The sequence below is a fragment of the Notechis scutatus genome, chromosome 4, assembly GCF_049901735.1.
Source record: "Notechis scutatus isolate UNSWTSFEM ecotype Mainland chromosome 4, rNotScu1.2, whole genome shotgun sequence".
Taxonomy (NCBI): Eukaryota; Metazoa; Chordata; class Lepidosauria; order Squamata; family Elapidae; genus Notechis; species Notechis scutatus.
This window is the reverse complement of record NC_142012.1, coordinates 110833119-110854292: the sequence shown is the minus strand read 5'-3', so window position 1 is coordinate 110854292 and position 21174 is coordinate 110833119. Positions and strand designations below refer to the sequence as shown.

The 21174-nt window shown below is 35.3% G+C and overlaps 2 protein-coding genes across 11 annotated transcripts in view; one reads left to right on the top strand and one right to left on the bottom strand.

The window, feature by feature from the left end:
* Positions 1 to 1014: 1014 nt before the first annotated feature.
* On the bottom strand, positions 1015 to 15369 carry NSMCE4A (NSE4A component of SMC5/6 complex). 3 transcript variants are annotated; one of them, XM_087964405.1, is made up of 11 exons: positions 15005 to 15369; positions 9489 to 9569; positions 7362 to 7492; positions 6096 to 6247; positions 5241 to 5340; positions 4497 to 4587; positions 3841 to 3935; positions 3026 to 3074; positions 2788 to 2876; positions 2241 to 2329; positions 1015 to 2140 (listed from the first exon to the last, which is right to left on the bottom strand). In XM_087964405.1, exons 2-10 carry the CDS (start codon positions 9553 to 9555, stop codon positions 2264 to 2266), a joined length of 840 nt encoding a protein of 279 aa, XP_087820531.1. In that variant the 5' UTR covers positions 9556 to 9569; positions 15005 to 15369; the 3' UTR covers positions 1015 to 2140; positions 2241 to 2263. The 3 variants fall into 3 exon arrangements, with proteins under 3 accessions (XP_087820531.1, XP_026525242.1, XP_087820530.1); XM_026669457.2 differs by lacking the exon at positions 15005 to 15369 and adding an exon at positions 10243 to 10640; XM_087964404.1 differs by lacking the exon at positions 15005 to 15369 and adding an exon at positions 9999 to 10219.
* Positions 15370 to 20691: 5322 nt separating this feature from the next.
* TACC2 (transforming acidic coiled-coil containing protein 2) overlaps positions 20692 to 21174 on the top strand; it is a 161059-nt gene continuing 160576 nt past the window's right edge. For 4 of the 8 annotated variants that reach the window (XM_087964386.1, XM_087964385.1, XM_087964384.1 and 1 more), the window contains exon 1: positions 20692 to 21156. The gene's annotated coding sequence lies outside the window, so the exon portion shown is untranslated. The remainder of the gene's footprint in view (positions 21157 to 21174) is intronic. The other 4 variants (XM_087964390.1, XM_087964389.1, XM_087964388.1 and 1 more) reach the window with 1 other exon arrangement.

Genomic DNA, 21174 nt, shown 5'->3' with positions numbered 1-21174 from the left:
TTATTCATATTGTAACAGCTATACTAAAGACTGGCACATGACAGTCCTCGACTTATAACAAAAGTTACAAGCCCCCCTCCCAAAGGTATTTACAGTCTGATTCAAATTTCTGACTGTCCCACCCCCAGGTCATTATGGGTGCACGGCAATTGGCCCGCATTTACAACTGTTTGCAGCATCCCAGTCATGACCAGAGTCTACATTTTTTGTGTGCTGTTAACTGGTGTTTACTTCCAGTTTCAGGCAAAATAACACCCATTCGCTTAAAGACCATGCAAAAAAAATCGTACAATCAGGCATGATCATGTGATGATCCACTTAGTGCCCGGTACAACTTACGACTGTAATTCCTTGCTCAATCAGTAGTAAGTGGAGGACAATCTGTATTCATTAAAAAAATAGTAATTTATGACCCAAAGGTGCTTTTTCAAGAGGCAACTGGACTCTTTGTTTTTCTTTGAAAACGTTTTGCTTCTCATTCAAGAAGCTTCTTCAGCTCTGACTGGATGGTGGGGAATGGAAGGATTATCAGCAGCATCAACTCATCACCTACAATGCTGCAAAACATCTAACCACCTAATCAGCTCCTCTAATCAACATCGATTGTCTCATCAACAATTCACGGGACTTTGCTAGCAAGATTTGCAAACTAAAACTAGACCCTAAAATTAGTTTGACAAGACTGCATTTATTAATGCAGTCAGCCTACAATTGTCTAAAATCTGCTCATCTGCATCTCTCTTGATGCATTTATATTATGATTTGTATGATGGCCATATGCATATTAGAAATCTAGTGATGGAATAATAAATGCTAGAAATAGAAGAACACCATTGAATTTTGAAAGTTAACAACTAACCCAGCTTCACCTATTTTTTGTATCAGCTATGATACCACTACACTTTGTTATCTCGTGCAGCTTTCCAAAATACTTGTAAAACAGTAATTTATAAGGCGCAGGGCGGCTTCCCGATTGCACCTTTAGACCAAAAAATAGTATTTTCAAAGCCAAAGTTTACATGTTATCATCTGTATTTAATATTTATATTCATTATTCTGTAAAGTTTAACAAGCTTGAACAACTCAAAAATAACTACAGAAATATTTAAAATTATTAATTATTATAAATTTTTAAACATACAACCCATTGCAAAAGTGTATCAAAGTGTTTGATTCTACATTGTTGCTTCTGCCAAAGTTTCAATGATGTGGAGTGGCATCAACAAGTTACTTTGTTCTTGTATAAGCCATTTCTCAAAGACATTCTACTTCATTCTTTTTTTCACCATAAACATTTGAACACTTATGTCAAATGCAGAATTGCACCTAGTTGTTATGATGGAAGAAAACAAATATTTCAACAAGGTAAGTACATTCTATGATGTAGAGAGACAGATGCACTTTTCTTCTCAGCCTTTCTTTCTTCTAGGCCTTGCATTTCCACTTCCCATTTTTCTTCTCTACACCATCATTCACAAATAATGAAGTTCAAAATCTATGGAACTATAAATAAGAGCTATAAAAGTGCATATTCTCCTAAACTAAGATGATTAACACATGCTGCTGCAACACAAAGGAACTGGAAGAGTAGCATTCTAGTCCTTTAATATTTAAATGGTTTCAGGCGCAACTATCTATGTCTCTCAATATTAATCTCCTTGGACATTAAAGATTAATAGAAAAGGACCCTTAAAACAGTCTTTTTCAGGTACATAAAAGACATGTTATGTGTCACTCCAAAAATACAGAGCAAACTCCCTTGGGAACTCTTTCCATCTATGAACACTGATCAAAAGTCTTCTGTTATTGAGATGTAACATATTTTGTTTCTATTGTTAACTAACTTTTTGCTTTATGGAAAAGTGAAATACAAATTGAAATAACATAATGTTGACCAAATGAATGTGTAATAAGACAAAGCACATTCAGAATATAAAAGCTACGAGACTAATTTGCTGTTACAGCAAATAAACAATGTACAGTATGTTGTATAATACAACACTGTTATTTAGAAAACCTGGATGCGCTCCCCTTATTCAAGCAAATATGTAATACTTAAATAGGAAAGTTTAGCTCAATTCCATCCAAGGCTGGTTCTTACAGAACTATAGATACCTGTGTAAAAGAATGAGATTGAAATCTGCAAAAGATAAATAGAATTCAAGTCAGCTAAAAATAACATTTATTGTGCTTGAATAACAACAAAAATGATATCAAAGAAATTAAACAAAAAATATTACCTTATATTCAGATCAGCTTCATCTCAGGTCTTTGACTGTGAAACAGGTGGAATCATTGCCTGTGAAATTTCAAATATCTCCACAATATTCTACGTGAAAATAAAAATGTATTGTCTTTAAATTCATAGTATTATAGATAAAATGTGCATTAATTAACATATTTACCTTTTCAACCACCATTAGTTAAAATATTAAGCTGTTAAACGCAAAGTTATGTATATTACAAGTTAACAGAACTTCTGACTAGCATTTATTTTTATCATACTTTTACAATGTAAACACTGTGCTGCCATTTTTTTTAAGATGGGAGACTGTAGAAAATACATGAATGAAATACATTGCTACTTTGATCAACAGTCAGTCTTACTGTGACACACACATTGAATATATATTTTCCCCCTTCCAAACTACTGAACCAGCAACTTGCCTTTCCATTTTTAAAGTTCTAAATAATATAGATATGCTAATCATACTTATAGCATTTTAGGCACAGAAACGCAGTTCAGGGATATTTAAAATAACTTCAGAAAATAAAATTTAATTATACCATCCATTCTTGATAGCTCATTGATATGACAGCTTGCTTCCGTGCTTGAGAATCATCATAATTTTCTCCTCCTTCTGGACGTAAAGGTTCTAGCAAAATATTGTATTATTAGGACACATGTTTATATTTAAAGAAATAAAAATGCCATTTTAAAACAATATAAAGTATATGTCAAATTAAGAGACATAAAGACATTTGTTTAAAACAATTCCGAGTATTAGAAATATTGCAACATTACCTATTATAGGAAGTTTATCTTGATCCAGTTTTATTCTTGCAAGTCCATCCTAGGGGAAAAAAAAGTTCAATTTACCCCAAGATAGCAAACCTATCAGAAACAGGTTATGAAATCTGAAATACATTTACTGGGCTTAATTCAACAGCGATAATAATGGTAAACAAATTTAACCACATATTTTTTGACTTTAATTAAGTGAATTGTATGATTACAGCCAGTTATATGAAATAAACCATGATTCAGTTATGGTTTAGTACAAAAAGCAAACCCAGTCATTCAAGAATTAGTTTTCAGTTTTAATCTTTTAAACAGTAGACAGATGTAGGACATAAAACCTACATCTTAAACCCTTTAAGACCTATTTCCATTAAGAAAAAATTCAGATTTTTTAACAAGAACAAAACATGATCCATATTTCAAGTGTCTAAATCAGGGGTCTTCAAACTTGACAACTTTAAGACTTGTGGACTTCAACTCCCAGAATTCTTCCTCCATTCGTGTTAGCTCAGGAATTCTGGGAGTTGAAGTTCACAAGTCTTAAACTTGCCAAGTTTGAAGACCCTTGGTCTAAACCCATATTCTTTATAATTATAAAGCTTGTTTCAAAATCAATTTATTACCACTGTAAAAAGGGGGAAAATCTGGTTTATAAAAGGGAGGTTAGTAAATTATAAACACATATCAAATGATTTCTATTACATAAGAAATGAAAGAATTAGCAGCCTTCCAACATGGATTGTTCAAATCTTGTGCTTATATTTGTGGCACAATACATTTGCTTTTTATAATTAAGGGAGAAAATTGCTTTTCCTTACCCTTATTAAGAATGAGACATGAAACATATTTTCCACAGTTCGTGAAAAAGAATTTGGGTCTGTCACAAACTCCAGGAAGGATATTGGTGTAGCAGCTATAATGTAAAAACAACATGCTTTTGATACTGATACATTCATCTAACTATTCAGCCTATTTCTAGTTTACTTCTGTGTTCAACATTATTTAACTATCATTTATCTATGAATGGAAAAAAATTTCCTAAGCCCACATTTAATATTTTTCATTATTCATTTTTTATTTATTTAAAGGCAGATCTAATCATGGTCTGTAGCAGAATGAGAAATGTAAACAGAATTTTCTTAACAAATCTTAGATATATGCTGTATGAATTATTCTTCCTACACCAAAGTATTATCAAAAAAATCAGATTGAGAAATATGTACATATGGAACCAAATTAATGTAACTGAGCATTTTCAGTACAAATATCACCATAAAAATTTAGCTAATTGCAGAAAAAATAGCTAAATATTTGAAGCATACAACCTCTTCATAACTTCAACTGATCTTTTCTACTCAAACATTTTTGTTCTGACATAGCATCCTCGATCTTATACTCTTCCTATCCTAGCCACCATAACAATACTTAAAGGAAAGAGAGGCAACTGTGTGAATGCTGAATTCCATTAACTTACGCTCTTCTCCATAATAGGCTTGTAAGAATCCCAAAATCCTTTCTACTTCCTTTTCAGTAGCTTCTAGATGAGATTCTTCCATTTTTTTTAACTAAAGAAGGAATTTAACAAGCTATTATCAACATAGCTATATTTTATCACAATGTTACAGCAGTCTTCTTGTTCCATTATAATATTTTTAGATGAATTTCTTTTTAAAATGTTGTTTTCCTTAAAGCATACTTTATTATGGTACCTCATAACCAGCAACATTTTAACCAATGTAAAGTTGATTTCTGGGATAAATGAAATGTATTTTTAAAAAGAGTAAAAATACAAGATGATGTAAACATTTTCTTTGTTTCCTAATAGATATGGGATGTATGCAAACATTCTCCTAACAGATAGGAGAGTGTGCAAAAATAGAGTTGACCTCAAATAATTCTACTGATATGAAGAATATACTTTTAAAGTTGAGTTTAAAGTTTTATGCACCATTTACAAATTACAATAAAGAATATGCTGCTTCAAAGGACAATTTTTTTCCATGTATGCATATTAGAAGATTATTGGGCAAATATTACACCCTCCTCCAGTACAATAAGTCAGAACCAAATGTCTGCAAGAAAATCATTGTTCATCATAAAGCTTTGTTTTGACAAAAAGTCTATTTATGTGTCCTCGTCTGTTACTGTGCTATGAATCTTCGTTGGAAGTTTCTCATTCCCAAGTAATGTTAGACTTTACTTCTCACATGTAACTCACTTGTGCGGGCATTGCTCTGTTTCCATCTGAAGTTGCCTTCTTTCGCTGCCTTTCAATTCGTGGCCTTTCAGCAGGGGGATCAGGAGTAAAAGTGCCTAACCTAAGTCAATGGAAACATTGTAAATTCCTTAGGTAGCATTCGAAATAATCTGAAGACATAACACTGTAATTCTATTTTGCAAATATGGCTAACAAACCAGAAAGATGTAGCAACATAAGCTTCAAAAACAACAACTGGTGTTTGAACTGCTGAGAGATTAGAATTTCTTTCAGTTTCATGACTTCAGACCTAATAAAATTTTGATGTTAAAAGTCATGTCAGAATAATGCATATGAATGCAAAATCCTAGTCTGGTTGCTCTCAACTATACTCATTTCTTGCTCTTATTTCAAATTTTAAAATGTTATTACATAAGAGCAACAAAAGGAAACATTTATGGAATACCTTTAAAGCACTGTTGGAAAGAATATCTGGAATAAATTAGGGTCAACAGCATTTTATATCAAGAAAGCTCCTTGCCTCAAACCCATTTGATATAGAAACCCATTTGACATAGAAACTACATAAGAAAAGGTATTTGGTTTCTTTATCTGTGAAATCTTATAAATCCAATCAGATAAAAACATAAAAGCTAGGTATCTTATTCACTTCAACATGTTCAGACATTCCAGAAAACTTCCAGAAAATATGTGAGGCTTTCCAAAGTGCAAGAAGTGCTGAGAACAAAGCTCAAAGATAACAGTAGAAAAATTTTAATTGTGCTATTCAAGTTCCAAGCAACAAGAAATCTATAGCATAATTCCTGTGAAAGTTATCATCCCAGACTGAATGATGTACACCAAAAATAAACTCACATGAAATGGAAAACTGGTGCCCTCCTAAAGTATTTTTTTGCTTCTTCACCAAGCTTATGCCAAGCATTATTAGGTAAGAATCCACTAGCAACCTGTTCTTCTTCACTATCACTTTCTTCTATTTCCAAACGATTTAGACCCATAAGTGATAACTGTAGAAAAAATATATGGTATCAATTTGCATGTTTATGCAAAACGCGCACAATATGAAATTAGAATTTAATGAAAGAAGAAATATGATGTTAAGGTGTACAACATTTTGAAGGTATTTGTAATATTATGCTTATGGAGTTACATTTATGTCTAAATCTATACTCAAAATACAGTGTATTGCAACTTTGATCTGAAATTATATCATCTTAATCAATTTATCTTGTTTTTTTAAACAAGAAGTTCCGTTTCAAATATGCAGTGTATGTTATCTCTTCACACAAACCATTCCCCCCTCACCACCATCTCCAAAAATGCAGAACTATTTACATAACTGAAATTGAGGAGGCACCCAATTCTCTCTTTGAAGTGGTACAAAGAACTATTTGAATTGCCTTAGTTACTATAATATGTGATTTCAGACAAGACAAGCAGACAAATATGTTTTTTTTCCAAACCCAGACTACCAGCGAGTCTGGTCTGTGATGCCAGATTTAAAAAATGAAAACCTAACACAACCTGAGCAATAATTTTAAATTTTCTTTGGTTCATGACTGGTGATGGAAGCAAAAATGAACTGTGACACATGGCTTACAATTCTAACTACCCGGCACAGCAAAATAATTCTACAGGATTAAAAAAAAATATTTAGATCACATTTTCATACTGAATAGTTTAATTTTCAATACTGCAAGAATTCACTCTTTTAGTGTGAGAAAAGCAGGGAAGAGGTTATAAAGTATGATTACCCCACAAGTTACAGCCTACATTTAAATAAGCAATCGGGTTCTAACATCTATTAAAATATATGATTAATGCAACAGCAAGCTAACAGTCTGGTTCCCATGAACTGAAGGACCTCAAATGTACTGCATACTTTTGTTTGCTTTCAGACTCTAAAACTTATATTTCAGCTTATATGACTGATTTAAGTATACTTTTAAATAATGCTATTAGCTTTGCTAAAAAAATACTTTGTTTTCTATTTAAACAACAAATACATGATGAGTTATTATATTAAAATGTGGATGGGATTATTTTATATATATAATCAAGTTCTATTTAATAAAACAGAAAAGCCTTATATTACTATAGAGTTCATCACTGTAAACTTACTAAATCTTCAGCAAATGCAGATGGATCAAATACTGTCATATCTGAATGTAACTGGCTTGCTTTTTCTTTTCCTAGATTTGATGCCAAAACTAGGAACTGGGCATCCAAAGCGGCCTCCCTTGCCCAGGACACTGTTTTGAAAGAAGAAAAATATTTTGCTAGATTCAAAGGGAATTGAAGGCAAGATCGTAATTTTCATTAATATTCAGTTTCTGGTGAGTGCTTGTTGTTTCTAAGAATAGCAGGTTAAGAAAATAACAGTAAGTTAACAATTCAATGTGATGGGCTAGGAGAAAATGCATTTTTGTGAGAGAATTCTAAGCAAGATATGCATTTCAATTATTTGCTGTATGATCTGCCAAAAGCGTAGGATATACCTATAATTGGCAATATAGGTAGTCCTCAATGTAGGACCACAATTGGACTCAAAATTTCAGTTGCTAAGCAAGACAGTTAAGTTTTGCTCCATTTTGACCTTTCTTGCCAGAACTATTAAGTGAATCACTGTCGTTGCTAATAACACAATTAAGTGAATCTTTGCTTCTCAAGATTAACCATTGACTTTGCTCCTCATATTATGACAAAAGATGATCACATGATCCCAGGATACTGCAACTATCATAAATACATGCCAGTTGCCAAACATCCAAATTTTGATCAGGTGCTACAACAGTTATAAGTGTAAAAAATAGGCATATTTTTCTACCTTAGAATACTCAGTGAATGAATGGTTGTAAATTGAAGAGTATCTATATACAGATATACAGATTGTAATCCATTAAAAAATACTGTTTTAGTATGGAAAAATATGCAATAGTTGCATATTTTTGTTGGTATTTTAATAATGTTAACAGCTTAACAATATAAAAACATTAAACGTGGCAATGACAATGCGGCATTGACTCTCTACAAGATTTTTTTTTTAAAATCTTGGATAAGTTTAGAATCAGACCTCAGATTCACAAACACCAAGCTCTATATTTTTTAAAAAAATTTCTAAACTTCAGAAATTCAATTTTTAAACCTTTCAATATAACAATGTAAATCAATGAAGAACAGTGTCAAGAATGACAATTATATTTCACAATTGTGTTTATATTTTATTATCAGTTGCTAAATGGCTAAAAACAACAACATATAGGTGTACTAGATGCTGCCATTTTTCTCCAAATGAAATAAATGTTAGAGATAGAACCATAGAACCTCAACAGCCTCTGAAAAATTACAGATTTGCATCTCTGACAATTTATCTCCAAACACTAATCAGGCTGCTTCTCAGTACTGAATTTCAGCAAGAAATAAGATTAAATTCCTTTACCCTCACTTATTCTGGAAAGTAATAAAAGTTTTCCCTTGAAGCTTAAACTTTGAGGTTTACCAATCAAGGGTTGTCTCCAAAGTGCAGTACAACATCATTAAAAAAGAGACCAAACAAAGCCCAGTAACAATCAGAACTAGATAGCTATTTGTAACTGAAAAGGCAACAAAGATTATTTCTTTGTTGATATTACCTTGTAACATTTTTTTCATTTATATCACTTAGCATATTGCTTGCTTATTCTGTGTTCATTATTACATTGTCTTTTAAAAAGCATGCTATGGGTTTCTGTTAATACTTAATAAGAACTATTCTTCCTGCTGAGTTTCATACTTTATCACTTTATATTCATATTATATCACTTGATGTAACGTACTGCTCACAAAACATGAAGCATTAATAAAAACAACACTGACACCTTTTTCAACCAAAAAGAAAGTAGCATAGTGTTATTAAAAAAAACCACTAGAAAACAGATGAGATTGTTTTAATTGCTTTTAATTACAGGGAAATAATTTTAGGGAAATAAAGTAATTTTCCTCTCTGCTGGCCTCTTCTAGTTCCTTCAGACCTATAGAAAATTACTCTTCTTCATGCTTTCTGAAGAATACAATTAGCTACTATTAGTAAACAAAATGATTTATATTTTCCTCACTAGAATAAGTTGAATGGATTAAATAAAAATGGCAATGTGACACATATTCTTTCATTTTTATTTGAAGCTAGATTTCTTTTTTTCTGGAAAGAAATTAAGCACTGAAATCAACCACTGAAGAATTGATAAGTATTTGGGATAATTCTCATCTTACCTCCAGAGAACAGTTTATCAGCATCTTCTAGAGCTTCTGTCAGTTTATCATTATTGGTGCTCAGCATCAGCTCATGGTTCTCTAGGGGGGAAAAGGGGGGGTGGGGACCTCATGTTTAATTGTTGAGATACCTAAACCAAAAAGGCCACCCCTTTAAAACCAGTATATGCACCAAGTTGCAAGTTAAGAGTTCCACTTCTTGAAGTAAGTAGATGGCCAAATATTCCAATTAAGATTTATATTTAACACACACACATATATAAAGATTGCGACAACCCCCCCAAAAAATGAGGCATTTAGACCATTCATTTAGACCATTGGGAAAGAAATCTCAGAAAGGCATGAGCGCTCAAGCTCCACCACCTCCAAACCACAGCAAAGTGAGGACGGAAAAGATGAAGACTGGAATGCACCCCATCCCTGTTTCCCAAAGATAGGAAAAAGGATCCCCAAACAAGAGAAGAGCAGATATCTACGTATTGCATCCTTGTCTAACATTGATGGTGTTACCTAGTTTGGGTAAAGAAACCTTCGCAAGAAAACAAGGAAGCTCAGAGAAGCACCAAGGAGCCCTCGGTCTTAACGACGACCTGGAGCGCCATTCGTTTCCCTCTTTATATCCCCACACGTCAGCCCCGCCATGCAGACAGAGTTGGGCGTCAGCAACCAATCCAAGGCCGACCAAGCCGGTTTCCTGGATCAACCGGGATTAGTTCGCGCCATTTTCTCCTAACTGGGTGGGGGAGGAACTTACGCTGAACGGTAGAAATTAGTTCTCGGTACTGTTGGCGGATCATGCGGCGCGTCGTCATTTCGTCAGATTCCTCCCCGGAAGTTTTCTCTTCAGAATGGCACCTGACGGGGAATTGGGGCCCAATCCCCGGTTTCTGGAGCAACCCGACAGGGCATTAGAATCTCAGCGAGCCCCGAGATGAGGGACCAGTCCTGGTTACGTCCGGGCCTCTGGCCTCAAACTCCGCCCCCCCTCTCTCTCTCCCCCTCCCTCACCAGCTGTTCGCATTGAACGCCGGGAAAATGAGGCGGTGCGAAGTCTGAGATAGAGATGAATAACGAAGAGAGAACCCTCCACGTCAAGAGGGAAGTGGCTGTTGTCACAATAGATGTTAGAGCGAGGCGGAGTCATTTCACCGTCTTCAATTACAACAGGAATGGAACAGCAATAGAACAGAAATTGGGATGGGATGGGAATGGAATTGGAATAGGGATAGGGATAGGGAAGGAATGGTATTGGAATAGGAATGGAATTAGGATATATTATATATAAGGAAAATGAACATTTTAAAAGGATAATAATTATTTATAGGGAAATGGAGTATTTAGGAGGCGAGGTGCTTCATTTTATGGTAGTTTTCTTTTTTTAGCAGCCCAAGTTGCTGCCCTTTTAGGAATTGTTACAGTGATTAGTTCGTTTTTTTATATAGTGAACTGTAGGAAGTTATCACCCACCCCGCTCCTAGAAAAATGAAATATCCTAGGAAATATTAAAAAGGCAGAATATTTCCTCTAAAAAGAGTAGAAACTCAGAAACTCACCTCAGAAGCAGAAAGTCAGCCCCCCCCCAACCTTGGCCAATGGGCCATTACTCTGGTTTAGGGCCAGCCTATTTTACATAACAAAGATCTCCAGGTAGAGCTATAGGAATTGCCAAAAGCCCTTTCATTACATCACCATCCAGCAAGCCTCAACCAAGCCTGGGACTCAGGACAGCTACAGAGTTGCCCCTGGGAGTCTGCCAACCAATCAGAATACAAGCTCAAATTCAAATCTCAACAGAGGGTATAAAACCCAGACACACTCAGCATATCAGCCCTTCCTTCTTTTCCTTCATCTTGAAGCATGTGATCGTCCTTTTCACTTTGGAGTTCCAAGCCATGTGATCCTGTCCACTATTAAACCATCTTTCCAAGCAGTCACCATGATTCCAGTGTCTTTCTTCCCCACTTGGAACTGAACCCAGAAGGATAATTCTTCCAACAGAACTTATGGTAGAAACTCTTGGGAATTTGTTATTACCTGAAACAATAGCCATGGTCCATGTAGAAGGGCATCAAAATTAACTACTTATGTAGGAAGAGGTAATTCAACAAACAAATCACTAGAGAATTACTGGCCATCTTACACCAAGGAAGTCATTGGGAAACAAGCATTATGTGATACTTTTCTGCAAAAATATGGATGTATCGGGATCTATACAGTGGCACAGCAAATCTGGAAAGATATTTAATCTGTAAAACAAAACCTCTGACAAAAAGAAGAAGTGGTAAGGGCCCCCTCACTCAGACCATTTAACTGGGTGGGTGGAAGCATTTCTAACTTCAAGAGCCACTGCATCAGTATCTAAAATACTGGAGCGAATTATTCCTATATATGGGATGGTAAAAAATAGATAGTGATCAAGGTAGCCACTTTATTTCTAGAATCCTGAAAGGAGTAATGGAGGGAGTGGGAATAAAATGGGAATACTACACCCTTGGAAAGAACCTTAACCAAATTGATGCTAGAAATACAACTGCCATGGATTAAGTGTTTGCCTTTGGCTCTTCTAAGAATGAGGACCCAACCAAAAAAGGACTTGGGAATTTCTCTTTATGAAATGCTATTTGGGTTACCACCATTGGAAAACCACAGGGAGCTTCCAAGTTTTTAAAGAACTACATTCTGTAGCTGTCTTCTGTTCTTTCTACCCTCAGGAAAAAAAGGATTACTGGCACAAATGCCACCATTGGAGTTTGCAGTTAACAAATACAAAATTGGAGACTTGGTCTTAATAAAGACTTGGAGGAATTACAAAGCTCCAGCGGATTTGGGAAGGACCATTCCAGCTATTGCTGACAACTGAGACTGTTGTACAGACTGTTGAGAAGGGCTGGACCCATTATACCAGAGTCAAAGGCCCTGTGAATGCACCATGCTCCCAGTGGACAGTAGTGCCAGATCCTGCAAATCCTGTATGAGTGATACTGAAGAAAGACAGAAGAATTAACAGGGACCCCATTTCTTCACCCCAGACTGACTTCAACTGAGTAAATAAAAGTATCAAAAAGCCTGATTGATGTTTAAGGAACAGTGGGAGTGGATTTTGTGGACTGTGTTGTGTATTCTTGGGCTTTGGGCTTTGTATTTGACAAGGATTTTTTCTGTGGAACCCCTAAAGTAGAATCTAATCCAGTACTAATTTCAAATGTGTAAATTCTGTGATTATACATGTTAGTGTGAAAGTTGTTTTTTCCATTGCATAGATTGTGGGGTATTAATGGGGATTGTGCAAGTTTGCATGGGCCATGTGATGGTACCTATGGACTTGAACAAAATGTTGATTTATCTACTGTGATGATAGATATGATTCTGAGTAATAATCTTGAATGTTGCTAGCTGAAAAAGGAGGATATGTGTCATGTTGGGGGAGAAAGGATATTGTACTAATAATACCACTCCTGATGGAACTATTACCACAGCCTTAAAGGGATTAACTACCTATCAGAAGAATTAGCTGCAACGGAAGGGTGTGATAGTATTTCTTGCAACTTCTTCTATGGCTATATTTGGAATTCTAGTAGCATTCGGATGTTGTATAATTCCATACGTAACGGGACTAGCCCAAATGTTAACAGAAACTGCAATAAGCAAACGAATGCCCTCCACCATACAAAGAGGAGATATGTTGTGTCTAAAGGATGAGGAGGAAAATGAACAGAGAAGCTAAGAGTTATTGTAACAATTTGAGAAAAATTATGAGATTATTGAATGAATTAGAAAGAGGAAGTTTAGAAATCAATAAAAAGGAAGAAAAAGAGAATTGTTATATATAAGGAAAATGATCATTTAAAAGAAAAAAATATCATTTATAGGAAAATGGAGTTCTATTGTTTCTAAAAAGCTAAATGCTTGATATGTCAAATGGAACAATTATAAGCTGTTTCAATTACCTGCATGTAGCAGCTAACAGCTAAGAATCAACTCCGTGAAAGCCTAGCAAGCATGAATGCCAGCGGAAACTGCAAGCAGAGGAAGTACAAAAATAGCAGTAAAGCTTATGCTAGCTTTATTGAGGTTATGGTGAACTTGTTAAAATTCTTTGAACAAAAGTGGAGGGGACTTTTAGGAGAATTGAGTAGGATGCTGTGTCAAAAAGGAGAAGGGGAAATGAACTTGTGTAAGAGAATAAAAGCTGATAAATGCTTTGTTCACTTTTGTCCACTTTCTGTCACCCGTGTTTGCAAAAAAACTTCTTTGCTGCTTTCAAGTTGTTGTCTCAGGTAGTTCCATATGTTGGAAGAATTATCCTTCTGGGTTCAGTTCCAAGTGGGGAAAAAGACACTGGAAACATGGAGACTGTTTGGAAAGATGGTTTAATGGTAGACAAGACCACATGGCTTGGAGCTCCAAAGATGATCTCATGCTTCAAGGTGAAGGAAGAGATCAAGAAAAAAGAAGAGGGCTGAAAGTGTTTGGTTTTATATCCTCTGTTGGGATTTGAATTTGAGCTTGTATTCTGATTGGTTGTCAGACTCCCAGGGGCAATTCTGTAGGCAGTCCTAAGTCCTAGGCTTGGTTGAGCCTTGCTGGATGATGATGTAATGAAAAGGGCTTTTGGCAATTTCCTACCTGGAGATCTTTGTTATGTAAAATATTCTGTCCCAGGCCTTAATGGCCCACCCATTAACAAAGGTGGGGGGGATGAGTTTCTGCTTCTGAGTTTCTACTTCTCTTTTTAGGGGAAATATTCTGCCTTTTTAGTATTTCCTAGGATATTTCATTTTTCTAGGAGGGGGTGGGTTTTAACTTCCAACAATATGCAAACATGCACTGTTTATAACAGACAGGAATGGAATGGAACAGAATAACTTGTCACTTTGAATGTACACTAATCGGCATACATTAAAATTAAATTTCATTGCATATACTGCTCTCAAAGAGTCACACCTTCAATATACACTACATAAACAAGACAAATAAAATACAAAATTATGTATATAACGACATATATGACAGAGAAACCACAGTCCAGTTCGAATGTAGATATGTCCATGGCAAGAGAAACAAATCTTGTTACCAGACGGATGTTGTAGGGAACAAAGCTGTTACAGAATCTGGTAGTCCTGCTAGAAATATTTCGAAACCTCCTCCCAAAGGGGAGCAGCAGAAACAGACCGTGAAGTGGGTGTGTGGGGTCTCTAACAATGCTTTGATAACGAACTGGCAGGCAGCCTTCGAAAAAGTTGGCTGTAAATCTCGCTGTAGTATTATTTCTTGCAATGATACGTAATAAAATTTAGGACAACTCTTAAATTAACGAAAAGGCTGGCTTCTGTAGCTGTAGGGCAGACGTTTCCAAACTTGGCGACTTTAAGACTTGTGGACTTCAACTTTTCAAGCTGGCTGGAGAATTCTGAGAGGTCAAGTCCACAAGTCCTAAAGTTGCCAAGTTTGGGGACCCCTGCTGTAGAAGTCGAGATATCTAAGACCATGGATCTCATCCCCGAAAGCTTTCTGACCTTGACGGCAAGCCAGAGGGTTCAAGGCAGAACGCGAAGGTTGCGGTTTCCAATGTTGATAGTGGTGAGTCTTTTCTCCAGTCCTATCAATTACTCAGCCGTTTTAAGGATTTCAACATGCTTTCTGAGGAATTCTGGGAATTGAAGTCCACACGTTTTATAGCTAGGTTGGAGAACCGCTCAGCTGGAAAAGTAAATGAAGGAGTTGTGCGTCTTTGCTCGGCAAGACCAGCACGTGCTAGTTTGGGGCTGTTGTCTCCACAAATACTGGTGGATGATACAGATATATAAACTTTTTCCCCCCCAGGGTTATGGTGCGCAGTTGCGTTCATGCTTGCTTTTCAAAACGAAGATAATTACGAAGAACATTGGTTCACAGCACCACAAGGTGGCAGGTTTTAAAGTAGCATCCTTTTCAACAAGAAATGCTATTTTAGAAATGATCTCGTTGCATGTAGGTTATTGGCAAGACAGTGAAATTAATGTTTTTTTAAAATAGAATTTTCCATTTCGATAAAAAGCAATTACATGCATTAACTCAATTTGCTATTTTCAGATTATTTTTTAAAGTTTATCTCTTAACCATATGGCAGTCGACTTCTGTACTAAAGAAACTGACTTGTAGTACAATCAAAAGTCTTGCTGTTCAACAGGGGAAAGACAAATATAGTGTAAAATATTCACTGCTTATAAATCAGTTACAGGTGATTCCTGATTCACAGCATCAATTGTAAATAAACATGTTTTTATCTTTTTTATTTATAATTTTATGTATATATATTTTGTATGTGTGTGTGTAAATTAAGGATATACATAGAAAAGAAATTTGCTCTTGTTTTCCTAATTTAGTTCTAAGTTTCAGGAAACACTGCTGAATAAAAATACACAATACTTGAATTCTGTTGTTATTCTTCTTTTTTTTTTTTTTAAGGAGAACTGATATCTTGCTTAGACCTTGGCAATGAAAAAAACTTACGTTATCTTCTCCAATGGCAACATAACAGTGTGTTGTATTTTGCTTTGTTTCTACACTAAGATATGACTAAGATATGAATGTTCACCCCACATGAGTTTGACAAAAAAAAGGAATAAACCATTACTCCATGCTTAGTATTTCTACTCCTAGAAATATGTTTATTTGTGGGAGCTTTGGGAAGGCATTGTTGAAGCAGACCAATATTAGTCTATGGTGGCAAAATAAAATCAGATTGTATCCTTCATCAATCTGGCTCTTCCATTAATTTGATGAAGTGACCTGCAGCTCCTAAAAAACTATACCACTACATAAAAATTGTTAGTCAGAAAGACTGATTATGTTTGATTGAGGTTTATTTGGAGTCACTTTTTTTGGTACAGTTTACAGACTTTAAACTCATATTTCTTCAAGCTCCACGATGGTCAATTGTATTTTAAAGTGTATAAAATATATTTTCTTATTATAAAATGTATCAAATTGCATCTACCTACCATAGTTAAAACTGCTAACGTATTTTTGTAATAAGATTTTTCTTAACTTCTATAAGTATTGGTCTACTGTTGGATACTATACTGTATATGTACAGTAAATATGTAGAAGTCACTATCAAAATATTATTTTCAGAAGGCAGTAACAACCAAACTACAGATAACTTAGAGATACACAGCATTTTTTTTTTGCTCTGTATTGGTGTGAACAACAGGCTTTGTTTCCATTGCTATGATTATTCTGTCCTTGTTATGCATAGAGCCATAATCTAACCATTTGCCCAGCAAGCCAGGCTACATAAAATACTGTGTATGTATACCTGTAGTATAACTGGCTAAGTTTTTGTTCCTATTTATTTATATTTTTGTTTGTTTGTTTTTCTAATTTTTATCACAGGTGATTTTATGCAATTTCACAAATTTAGTTAAAATAACAATACCTAGCACCATCACACACAATCCATTATCTCTCAATCTCAATTTAAACAGGGTTTAAGCCTTTTAAATTAAAATATTAATTCAAAAATGAAATAATTTTTCTAGTATATTTATGGGGAGCAATTCCATAAGAGAAGACCTTTGGCAAAACTTATTTTCCTTTAAGTACCTTCTCTGCCATACCTCAAAGAAAGAAGAAATTCTGAGTATATATTCTAAGCAGTATGATGATAATGTGTAAAGCGGTGTTTCTCCAAGTTAGCAAGTTCAAGATGTGTGGACCTGTTCCAAAATTTCTCAGTAGTCCACGTATCTTGACATTACGTTAAGGTTGTAAAACACTATATTAAAAAAAGAGATGGACATGGGAAGAAGAAAGGAAGCAATTTAATAAGGAAAAAAGATTACACAGTTCTAAGAGAGAAGCATGAGAAAGAAACTTAAAATAACCCAACCTTCATTTTGTTTGGTAGAGAGAAACTCTCAACAAGCTGTGTAGGTTCTATTGTTCTACCCTGAACCAATAAAGAGCACTTGTGGAAGCCCTGCTGGTCCTGTTTCTTAATGCTGTCTTGAAGGGCTGTCACCTTAATATAACTTAATATAACAGGGATATATTGGTTCTAAATTAAAAATAATTCAGTTCCTGGTATTCTTGGAACCAAGTCTCGTATATTTCATTAATCTTGTTAAAGAGTACACTGTAAGACTCTGAATCACCTTCAGTGCTAAGCAGCTGCTATACAACCTGAGACTTAACATAGGTCATCAACAGAAATGGGCTGCCCAGTTGCCATTCCATGATTCACATACTGGAAAGTGATTTAATGTGCTTTCAGAAGCTATGAGTATCTACTAGGAGTGGGAGTGGGGAGGGATTTTAATACTTGTGAGATTGTCATCATATCAATCCCATGATTTACAGTATATACTTACAACAGATGTCATGATGTGAGTATCTAATATTGGCATTTGTAGGATGCCATTTTAATGTCTCTGAATTTGGTTATGAGCACCATCATCAAGATTTTATAATTCTTGGCTTTGTTTGCAGTTTATACTAACCAATGTTTAATTCAAAATAATTTTCTGAATAAATACAATTGTCTGGATTTGCACAACACAAATGGGCTGGACTTGCAAAACCCAATGCTAGGCTTATTATCCATGATTAACTCAACTACAGTTTATTTATATCCTCTATTTGGGGGAAATTTGCACAATACCTCAAATCAATGACTAATCAAGTAGGTTGACACATAATACAATATGCTAGACCTGCTTTTCTCAGCTAGGCTTTGATGGAACTCTTGGTACCATAAGATATTGCTGGAGGTTCCACAAAAAATTGTGACTGAATTTAAAAAAAACAACTTTCCATGTCATATATTGCCTATACCTGCAGTAATGGACATTTTTATGTGCTATGGCTTAGGTGTCAGCCTTCCCATTGCTTTTGTGGCAATGTGGCAAAATAGTTTAGAAGTGAATTGTATTGTGAAGTTTCATATTTATTTTAGATTTTTATATATTTCTTTCTCTTCTGTATACACACACATGTACACACACACACACACACACAGGTATTCAGTGGGACTAAAGTTATTTCAGGGGCTCCTCAAGGGCTCCTCAATGTTGACAAAGGCTGTGTTAACCTGTGGCGGATACATTTAGGATTGAGTGTAGCCTATAAATCCTTTTGTGTAGTTTCACATTTAGTTTCAGATTTCAGATTTAATTACTTGAGTCTGAATCTCCATTGCCAGCTAGAGAAGCAAACTAATCCATTACAAATGTGTATAATGAGTCTCCAGGTGGATTATTTTTGGTTGCAATTAAATGCCTTACATTGCAGTGTATCTGGAAGAATATTTTGCAATCATGTTTTTCCTGCATTAAATTCAACTCTACAGACAGTCACTTTTTCATTCCATGCTTATGTTTATTCAAGTTGTCAGGCCTGGAGAGGAGCTAATAATATTGAAGTATCAAAAGAGAAGCTGCTCTCATTATCCAGAAATATTCTCTGTTTACAGACCAGGAGGGTTTCAATAACTTGAAAGAAAGAAAAAACTGGTTTGACCAGACAATAGAGGGCTATACTTACACTACTGAACCATGTATATTATGGCAACAATGATTTTACAACTACATTTTTCCCCTGAAAAGCTAGACTTTAAAAAAAATACAACTACTATAAGCACTGAGTTTTATACTAGAATATGATATTGTGAGAAGTGCGTGCTTGAAAGGTCATGTGTATTTTTAGCAATTATATTCTAATTTTAAAAAGCTCAACTCTGCACAGATATGAAGAATAAAATAAACAGTACTAATTTTCCATTGTGAAATTGTTTCCCAGATGGACCAAAAGCTTGTCTTTTTGTTATTTTTTTAAATACAATAAGTCCTTGCTTCTGGCACAAGCCCTGCTGAAGGAAGGGATTTCTTTTTGCTTTCCTTTTGTTCCTCTCACAACAGTGTATGCTTTTCTGTGCCCCTTGGCTGCAGAAAAACAGACCAGCTCTATCCAGCTACCCTCGCATATAATCTGATTCTGGTCCAATAAACCTTCTGATGTCAGAAGGATGCAATGGGAGAAAGGCCAACAAGCTCGACATCATTCAGCCTGGATCAAGTTTTTATGCAGATTGTATATCAGGCCAATTTATAGAAAAAATGAAATAATGGCATTTGAGGAATAACTTTTCTGTAGAAAATAATGGGATGTTTCAATCATGGTACCATCATTTTTTAAAGAATAGTTATTTATTAGATTTATACTGTACATTTTATCTGTAAGCTCATGGATATATTGGATATATACTGTATTGGATCCCTTTTCATTTCTCCATACCGCAATCCTCTCAGGTAGGTAGCATAAGACTAAGAGAGACGTTTTTCTTTTTCTTTGTACAACCCTGTAATCCCTTATATTGGAATGGAGCAACTGAATTGAGCTGAGTATTTACTGGCTAGATGCCCTTCCTGACACCTATGTAGAGTTCACAGCAAATATGTTCTCTTTACACCCAAATAGAGAAACATTTGTCACTGCCTAGGACCAAAACTATCAACTCCTGAGTATGAAGCAAGGTTCTGTATCTCTAGGCTACCATGCTACATTTAGGCTGAGAGAGAGTAACTGGCCCAAAATCACCCAGTGGACTTCTGTGGCTGAAGGTAGAATTGAACCTGGGTTTCCAAAATTCTGTTACAACATCTAACCATCGCACCACACTTATTCTCACAACTGACATAAATGATTCTCCAGAAAAGAGTTTTGGTGAGAATAACTTTGCTGCATCATGTGTTTACCCTATATTATGAATGTAAACTTTTAAGTTTTGATGAAGAAATGACAGTGTTTTTAAGCAGACAAAATGAGATATACATGAACACACACATTTATAGAACAACAGAATAACAGAGTTGGAAGGAACGCTTGGGGGTCTTCTAGTCCAGCTCATTTGTCTGAAACCCTATGCCATTTCAGATAAATAGTTGTTCAATCTCTTCTTAAAAACCTCCAGAGCACCCACAACTTCTCCAAGTCATTCCACCGATTAAATGTTCTAACTGTCAGGAAATGTCTCAATTCTCGGTTAATTCTCTCCTTGATTAGTTTCCATAGAAATATTAATAGAAATATTAATACCTTTATCCCATACCTCTCCCTCCCTCCCTCCCCCCCCTCTGTGTTGTTCTATATATTTAGAGATACAGTATATAGGTATTTATATTCATATAAAAGTGTGTGTGTGTGTGTGTGTGTGTGTGTGTGTGTGTACAGGAAAGAGAGAGAAAAGAGAGAGGGAGGGAGATAAACAGAGAGAGCAGAAATATACAGAATAAAAAAATTGGTTAAGACTATGTGAAAGAAAAGGTCACACCAGCACCTGAGCTATCTCTGGACCACATTGGTGCTAGCCTGCAGAACCTGAAAAAGGTAGTAAAGCCTTTTCTTCGTAATGTTTTCCCATTCAAATAGCTGACAGCTCATGTGGCTCCTGTAGAGCAGTGACGTATTACAGCTTAGAGCTCCCAGATCAGATTCCTCACCCTTTAGTATTATCCAGTCCTGTGTTCTCAAACCTAAGCCAATTCACATTAATAGAACTCTTTCATGTGACCCAGGGGGGAAAGGATCCCATCACAGAGGAGTGAAAGGCAATGAAGAACTTGGGAAAATGACATCTTTCTGTTTAGTTTAAGGAAGACTCTCTTTTAGTTTAAGGAAAGAAGACTAGGTAAGTACATCCTAAAGC

Excerpts from the sequence above, each read along its gene's own strand:
- NSMCE4A (XM_026669457.2), bottom strand. The coding sequence starts at position 10,300 with ATGACGACGCGCCGCATGATCCGCCAACAGTACCGAGAACTAATTTCT. Across the intron at positions 7,493-9,488 it reads TGATAAACTGTTCTCTGGAG|TGTCCTGGGCAAGGGAGGCC; the intron begins GTAAGATGAGAA and ends CTTTCAAAACAG. Across the intron at positions 3,936-4,496 it reads AGCCTATTATGGAGAAGAGC|CTGCTACACCAATATCCTTC; the intron begins GTAAGTTAATGG and ends TTTACATTATAG.